The sequence below is a fragment of the Macrobrachium rosenbergii genome, chromosome 24, assembly GCF_040412425.1.
Source record: "Macrobrachium rosenbergii isolate ZJJX-2024 chromosome 24, ASM4041242v1, whole genome shotgun sequence".
Taxonomy (NCBI): Eukaryota; Metazoa; Arthropoda; class Malacostraca; order Decapoda; family Palaemonidae; genus Macrobrachium; species Macrobrachium rosenbergii.
Window position 1 is genome coordinate 24195622 of NC_089764.1, and position 8114 is coordinate 24203735.

The 8114-nt window shown below is 38.3% G+C and overlaps 2 protein-coding genes across 3 annotated transcripts in view; one reads left to right on the forward strand and one right to left on the reverse strand.

Annotated features, from left to right (window-relative positions):
* Positions 1-8114, forward strand: part of LOC136851936 (tyrosine-protein kinase Dnt-like) — a 500118-nt gene that overhangs the window by 369600 nt on the left and 122404 nt on the right. The window lies entirely within an intron of this gene.
* LOC136851805 (zinc finger protein 62-like) lies at positions 2403-3791 on the reverse strand. Its single transcript, XM_067126116.1, has one exon. The coding sequence runs from the start codon at positions 3789-3791 to the stop codon at positions 2403-2405; it is 1389 nt and encodes a 462-aa protein (XP_066982217.1).

Consider the following 8114-nt stretch of genomic DNA (forward strand, 5'->3'; position numbering starts at 1 on the left):
TCCGTATTTCCATTTTCCACGAGAAGCGGAATTGCAGGACACGCGATTATTAAATTGCAGCAAGACTCTTATCTAAAGTTAATCTGTAAAACGGGCGGAGCAAACGTCAGTGTAAATCACTCTCATTTGAGTGACACTTGATAATTCGAGGCAAAATGACGTTCGTTTTTTCCACCCAGGGAGAAAGGAAAGAAGAGGAAAAGAAAATAAAATAAAACGAAAGGGTTCAGTGAAAGGCCAGATCGAAAGAAATGCTGTAAAAAATCCGACTTGCATTTTTCGTTCCTGTTCAAAGTTCGAAAGAAATTTAACGTCATAAAAAAAACCGGGACAATGCTAAAAAGGCGCCTTTGAGAGGGATTTCCGCGTGAGTAATCTATTACACGCAGACAGACTCTCTCTCTCTCTCTCTCTCTCTCTCTCTCTCTTCTCTCTATATATATATATATATATATATATATATATATATATATATATATATATATATATATATTTCATTTCTATAATGTATATGTACTATACATATATACACACACACACACATATATATATATATATATATATATATATATATATATATATATATATATATATATATATGTGTGTGTGTGTGTGTGTGTGTGTGTGTGTGTGTGTGTGTGTGTGTGTGTGTGTGACCTAGGCGCTGGGAGAGCAGTAAATTATGGGTCGAAACCAACACCGAAATTGACATAAGGTTAGCCACTTGGTGTAAAAGGGAGGCTAACGCATTCTAGAGGCCTAGTTCCCACCGCCTTTTAAAAGCGGAAACGTGAAGTATTTATATAGGACAGAATCTGGATGCCATGGAGTTCCAGTCGCTATTGGAGACATCCCAGTAATTATTCATTTATATTTATGGAACCTTCCCAGATGTCTTAGGCTTTAATTATTGATGACTACTTGTGTGCTTGTCAGTGTAATTATAGTGTAAACGATATACACTATTTCTTTTGGGTCTTTTAGTTTTCATTGTAATTCCCACAATGATGTTCTTTGTCATCCTCTGTGTAGATATGAAGTGAAAATTCAAGTTAATAAAGAGAAGAAGAAGAAGAAGAAGAACGCAAGAGAAAGAGGTAACATTTGTCACCCGAAGCTCTTCCTGCTACAAAAATGCAAGGGAAACTCGCTCATGGAAAGGCGAGAAGAAAGTTATAAATAGATACCATTTTTATGACAAAAGAGCAGCAGAAGATCCTGACGCGGGCTGTTGCCAAAAGGGAAAGGGAGTCGGGAGAAGCGTGCCGGAATTAGAGAGGTCGTACCGGAGACCCAAATGTTACGATCCGCGGCGTCACTTTACTTCCTTGAGAAAGCTCCTCTTCTTGAATTCTCCATTTACCCCCTGCAAAAGAAGGCATCAGTCTTTTAAAACCTTCTGGAACGGGCTGTTAAATCTGAGGGGGTCGATGCCGAAGGCAAGAAAACGGCGGCAAAACGCGGATCCCGAGACGGCAAAAGCAAGCGTGACGAAAGGCGGGAAATTTGAATGATGAGCGCCCGTTTGTGCCTCACAGCGACCATAAGGGGAATGGGGTTAAATGCGGTTGGTGCGCCGAGGAAATGGATAAGTTATGGGGACGAGAAAAGGCCTTAAAAAAAGATGAGTGATGCTGTTATTTATTTGCTGGATTCGTTGGGGCTTTTTCTCGGAAGGCCACTCTTCTCTATGATGATGATAAATTCTTGCTGTTTTGAGGAGCCTCATTCATGCCAAGTGGTGCGATCAAGGACTGGACTGATATTTGAAAAGGGGCCAGCAGATAATATCAAGTTAATTTAGTTATCAGTCCTGCCCTTCAGTTATGTGGTCATTCATTTAATATCCTTTTTGCTGTGCTGTCATGCTTCAGTATTCTTTTTACAGTATTGTCATGCTTCAGTATCCTTTTTCCAGTACTGTCATGCTTCAGTATCCTTTTTCCAGTACTGTCATGCTTCAGCATCCTTTTTCCAGTACTGTCATGCTTCAGCATCCTTTTTCCAGTACTGTCATGCTTCAGCATCCTTTTCCAGTACTGTCATGCTTTAGTATCCTTTTTCCAGTACTGTCATGCTTCAGTATCCTTTTTCCAGTACTGTCATGCTTCAGTATCCTTTTTCCAGTACTGTCATGCTTCAGCATCCTTTTTCCAGTACTGTCATGCTTCAGTATCCTTTTTCCAGTACTGTCATGCTTCAGCATCCTTTTTCCAGTACTGTCATGCTTCAGTATCCTTTTTCCAGTACTGTCATGCTTCAGCATCCTTTTTCCAGTACTGTCATGCTTCAGCATCCTTTTTCCAGTACTGTCACGCTTCAGCATCCTTTTTCCAGTACTGTCATGCTTCAGTATCCTTTTTCCAGTACTGTCATGCTTCAGTATCCTTTTTCCAGTACTGTCATGCTTCAGTATCCTTTTTCCAGTCATGCTTCAGTATCCTTTTTCCAGTACTGTCATGCTTCAGTATCCTTTTTCCAGTACTGTCATGCTTCAGTATTCTTTTTCCAGTACTGTCACGCTTCAGCATCCTTTTTCCAGTACTGTCATGCTTCAGCATCCTTTTTCCAGTACTGTCATGCTTCAGCATCCTTTTTCCAGTACTGTCATGCTTTAGTATCCTTTTTCCAGTACTGTCATGCTTCAGTATCCTTTTTCCAGTACTGTCATGCTTCAGTATCCTTTTTCCAGTACTGTCATGCTTCAGTATCCTTTTTCCAATACTGTCATGCTTCAGTATCCTTTTTCCAGTACTGTCATGCTTCAGTATCCTTTTTCCAGTACTGTCACGCTTCAGCATCCTTTTTCCAGTACTGTCATGCTTCAGTATCCTTTTTCCAGTACTGTCACGCTTCAGTATCCTTTTTCCAGTACTGTCATGCTTCAGTATTCTTTTTCCAGTACTGTCATGCTTCAGTATCCTTTTTCCAGTACTGTCATGCTTCAGTATCCTTTTTCCAGTACTGTCACGCTTCAGTATCCTTTTTCCAGTACTGTCACGCTTCAGCATCCTTTTTCCAGTACTGTCATGCTTCAGCATCCTTTTTCCAGTACTGTCATGCTTCAGCATCCTTTTTCCAGTACTGTCATGCTTTAGTATCCTTTTTCCAGTACTGTCATGCTTCAGTATCCTTTTTCCAGTACTGTCATGCTTCAGAATCCTTTTTCCAGTACTGTCATGCTTCAGCATCCTTTTTCCAGTACTGTCATGCTTTAGTATCCTTTTTCCAGTACTGTCATGCTTCAGCATCCTTTTTCCAGTACTGTCATGCTTTAGTATCCTTTTTCCAGTACTGTCATGCTTCAGCATCCTTTTTCCAGTACCGTCATGCTTTCCTTTTTCCAGTGTCCTTTTTCCAGTACTGTCATGCTTCAGTATCCTTTTTCCAGTACTGTCATGCTTCAGCATCCTTTTTCCAGTACTGTCATGCTTCAGCATCCTTTTTCCAGTACTGTCATGCTTCAGTATCCTTTTTCCAGTACTGTCATGCTTCAGTATCCTTTTTCTAGTACTGTCATGCTTCAGCATCCTTTTTCCAGTACTGTCATGCTTCAGTATCCTTTTTACAGTACTGTCATGCTTCAGCATCCTTTTTCCAGTACTGTCATGCTTTAGTATCCTTTTTCCAGTACTGTCATGCTTCAGCATCCTTTTTCCGGTACTGTCATGCTTCAGCATCCTTTTTCCGGTACTGTCATGCTTCAGCATCCTTTTTCCAGTACTGTCATGCTTCAGTATCCTTTTTCCAGTACTGACATGCTTCAGTATCCATTTTTCCAGTACTGTCATGCTTCAGTACCCTTTTTATCTGGCACTGTGTTGCTTTCATCCTTATGACAGTTTCAAAGAAGAAGGGCCGTGGTTATCGGTACCCAAGAGACTGATATCTTCAGTTCTTTTTTATGGTAATGATTAAAACTCAGTAATCTAATAATTTAAATCATATGATATATCTTAAACTGCAATTATCTAGTGAGAATTTTTTTTTAGAATCATTGACCCATTTAGCTCATATCTGCGAAATTTGAACTTGTACATTTCAAGTTATATTAAAATTCTCGTAAAAAGGTTAATAAATATCACCACCTAAGAAAAATTCAAATTAGAAAGGTTTTTCCTACTTTCAGGTTCATTCTCCAACAAATAATTACATTTTATGACTAATTATATTCATGTCTGTGAAAACTTAATATTTTTTTTAAGAAATGTAATGCGGATAGTACCTGGAAATAAATATAATTTTCATTTCGCTGTTGGATACTAGTAGAATCACTATCTCAAGTTTCAGTATTGATAGATATGCATTTTCCCAGTAGACTTTCTGTGTTCATTGAGAAAGGGTTAAGTCTGTTGCTGTAAATGATACATTAAACAGAGGAGGAGGAGGAGGAGGAGAAGGAGGAAGAGGAGGAGGAGGAGGAGGAAGAGGAGGAGGAGGTGGAGGAAGAGGAGGAGGAAGAAGAGGAGGATATGCTGCATTTCCCCTTACTTTTAAAATGTTTTCCGCCCCACAGGTTTAAACTTTACTTTTACTTCAAGCCTTGATTATGCTCAGTCTTTCATCTTTCTAACTGTCAGATTTGCCCATCATATTTATTGTTATGGTTCTTGACTACCAGGATGCAATGTCCGTAGCGTGGCCCAGCATCTGTATAGATATGGTGGAAAATAGTTGAAGACCGCATTACAAATGCCATTCAGTCTGTGATTTATGGTCAAGCTCAAAAGCGCGCGAAAAATTTTCCCTTAATTATGAAATGATGTCAAAGGTCAACTTTCAATTGCCATTATAAAAATTATCCCCAGATGATTTAGGGACTTTTTGTAAAAGTACAATATTCAAATATGTGTGGAGTCTACCAGTGTCTCAATGGGGTCAGTAAATTTCAGAATCCTTTGGGCTATCACGACGTATTTATGATAAATCCCAAGAAATAGTAGGAAAATTCTGAAAGTAATAGAATTCGGATACTGCAGTGTTGCAATGAAAGAGAAATCTCAAATTTGTTTCGGAAATTGGGCGAAATTATCGCCTGATCATTTTACATGGCTGTTAAATTTTGGGAATGAATAGCGTGGAAACAGGAAGGTATTATATGCCGTCGGCCTCAGTCCAAGTGAAAAATTGTAGTTTTACCCGAACTCTCACGCACTCTGATTCTCTTTTCGTGTCTAATCATTTTGATATATTGGTGATTAAATTTCTTCTCTGCAGAGATGGGAAATACGTTTGGCGAAAATTGCTCTAAAACTAAAGTTGATTAAAGGGATATTGGACTGGGGATTTATTGTTACTTATTATAGGAGAGATAACAGCGCGTGTCTCGTTACACACAGCGATTATTCAGTACCATGGTAATCTTCCAAAAAAAAAAATATTACATTTGAGTCACATGAGGTAGCATCGAGATGATCAAAGATTATCCAGGTATATATTACATTTGCATTGTCCTTGTGTATTAATACGCACGCTATCTTAAGACCTTTTAACTTTAAATGCCTTTTTTTTATCAGTTCATTGTCCATGTGTTCTTTAATCTTCAGTCGTTTGATAATTCTTTCGATTCCTTTCTGCAGGATGAGGCTCCGTTTTCTTCCGTCGTGCGATATTGTCAGCGACTTATATATTTAAACAAGTAAAAAATGCGTCGAAGTTTCTTCAGCGCAGTCGAGTTTTCTGTACAGCTTATAATCAAGGCCACCGAAAATCTAACTTTCGGTGGTCTCGGTATAATGCTGTATGAGCCGCGGCCTATGAATCTTTAACCACGGGCTGGTGGTGGCCTATCCTATATCGTTGCCAGATGCACGATTATGGCTAACTTTAACCTTAAATAAAATAAAAACTACCGAGGTTAGAGGGCTGCAATTTGGTATGTTTGATGATTGGAGAGTGGATGATCAACAATCTGCAGTCTATCAGTAGTTTTTAAGATCTGAGGGCGGACGGACAGACAAAACCGGCACAATAGTTTTCTTTTACAGAAAACTAAAAAAAGATGTGAATTTGCAGATATTTTATTTAAGGCATGCGTGAATCTTTGCATATATGAATGATCTTTTGATAGTAATTTTAATTTGCTTTGATGATATGATATCAATTATCTTATTTTCCAATATATTTGACCCTATTATCTTCATTTCGACTGCATAATAGCAAGATATGACTAAGATATGACTATTTCAGGTATATTTCTGAGCCATATTACTGCATTTTAGGATTTACAGCCGTGCCTAGAATGCCTGTTCTTTTCCCTATAGAGCTATGAATATTGTTAATCATGGTAAGCGCTATGAAACACTTCGCACTTTTAAACGGTTATGAACCTACGCCTGAATGTAATTGGTTTAAAATTCAGTAGTTATAGGAAAGAAAGGTCAAGCATTTGTAAAGTTCTTATGTCATTTCTCATAATACTTTATCAAATTGATTGAAACTCTCTTGCAACAACAACTGGAGAGGGGCTAAGCACATGGCCCATGTTAGGTTTAGTTGTGCTTAGTAAATGGCTGTCTGGTATAATCTACATTGTATAAACTTCTCTGTATAGCTCATCCAGGTTTGCATAGGGCGTATCTGTTCTTTTGCGGCTCATTCATCTTAATTTCAGTTAATATCATTCCAGTGCTTCATATCTGATAAATTACCCACCTCCTCCCTCCAGCATGGATTCAGTTCAACCGGTATCCTCTATTTGTTCCACAGATATTACTTCGTACACTGCCTTCGAATGCTTTCTGGTAAGCCGTGTCCACTCACTTTCCCTCATAATGCACGTCAGGTCTCACTCTGGAAGATAATATGTTTAATTCGTGAATTCTGGGCCATCGCCTCCGATCTCAGCCTTTCTCGTTGCTTCGTAAGACATAATTTTAGAAATGAATTCCATTTGCACGAATTTCAGGACGTGACTGATCCGTGACGCCTCATGTCTTGGTCACTTTACAAAAAATGAACATTTATGATATACCTCAGTCTTATGCAGTCTGGATTATACAAAGTGAATCCATTTTTTTATTTGCGTGGCAAATTGCGATGTGTTATCACTTTCGTATTAGTGTTCGGTATTTTATCAATCTTAATATATTTTTGAGCAACTTAAAGCCTCCACACGTAAGAAAAACAGGTACTGCTGTCACCAGATCACCCTTTTGTAGCTATCAGTGCGGAACTGTTCAAGGCGAAACGTAAAAAGCAAAACACCAAACGCTGAGGTCAAGGCAATGAAGTGCTCTGGGCCCTTACGACCCCCCGTAGGATACTATCCTTGCCAGCGGTTTTCCACTTTAGGTCGAAATGCGCCGTAAGGTACTGGAGGGATCTTAGGCCCCCCCGGGCCTCGTCGATAGCGGTCATTCCGTGGAGCCTATCAGAAAGGGAAGGAGAGCTAAATAGCACTGCCATTACCCTTCTTTGTCTTAAGTTGGCCCCTCTCCGGGATCTTAGACATTGCCTATAATCTTGGTTAGGTTTTGTGGCTTTAGTGAGTCACCCTTGCGACGGCCTCCGCTTCTTCTCGACCGTTTTCTTTGCTTGTTGGTATGTAAACACGAGTATGTTTTCTTAAAGTTTCAACCCTTTCATTCATTTTTATATACCTGTCTGTAATTGTCTTTCGTTAATCGAAGTAATTGAATAGCAGTTGATTTCACTGTTGATGAATTGGGGGATTAGAACCGAAGTCTTCAATTATAGATAGATCGTTCCCGTCCCTTTGAGAGTTTTCTTTTATGTAAATTAAACTGCAGTAATGTATAAGAGCCGTGAAACTAAAAATACTTACATGGCTGGACAAAACTGGACAAAATTCAGAGAGAGAGAAGAGAGAGAGAGAGTAAGAGAGAGAGAGAGAGAGAGAGAGATTTGTTATATATATATATATATATATATATATATATATATATATATATATATATATATATATATATATATAATATATATATAATATATATATATATATATATATATATATATATATATATATATATTATATATATATATATATACACACTACTTCTAAATCACAAATTACAGATCTTCTTTCTTCTCTCTCGTAAGTTTTGTCCAGTTGTGTAGGTATTTTTAGTTTCAAGGATCTTATACATTATTGC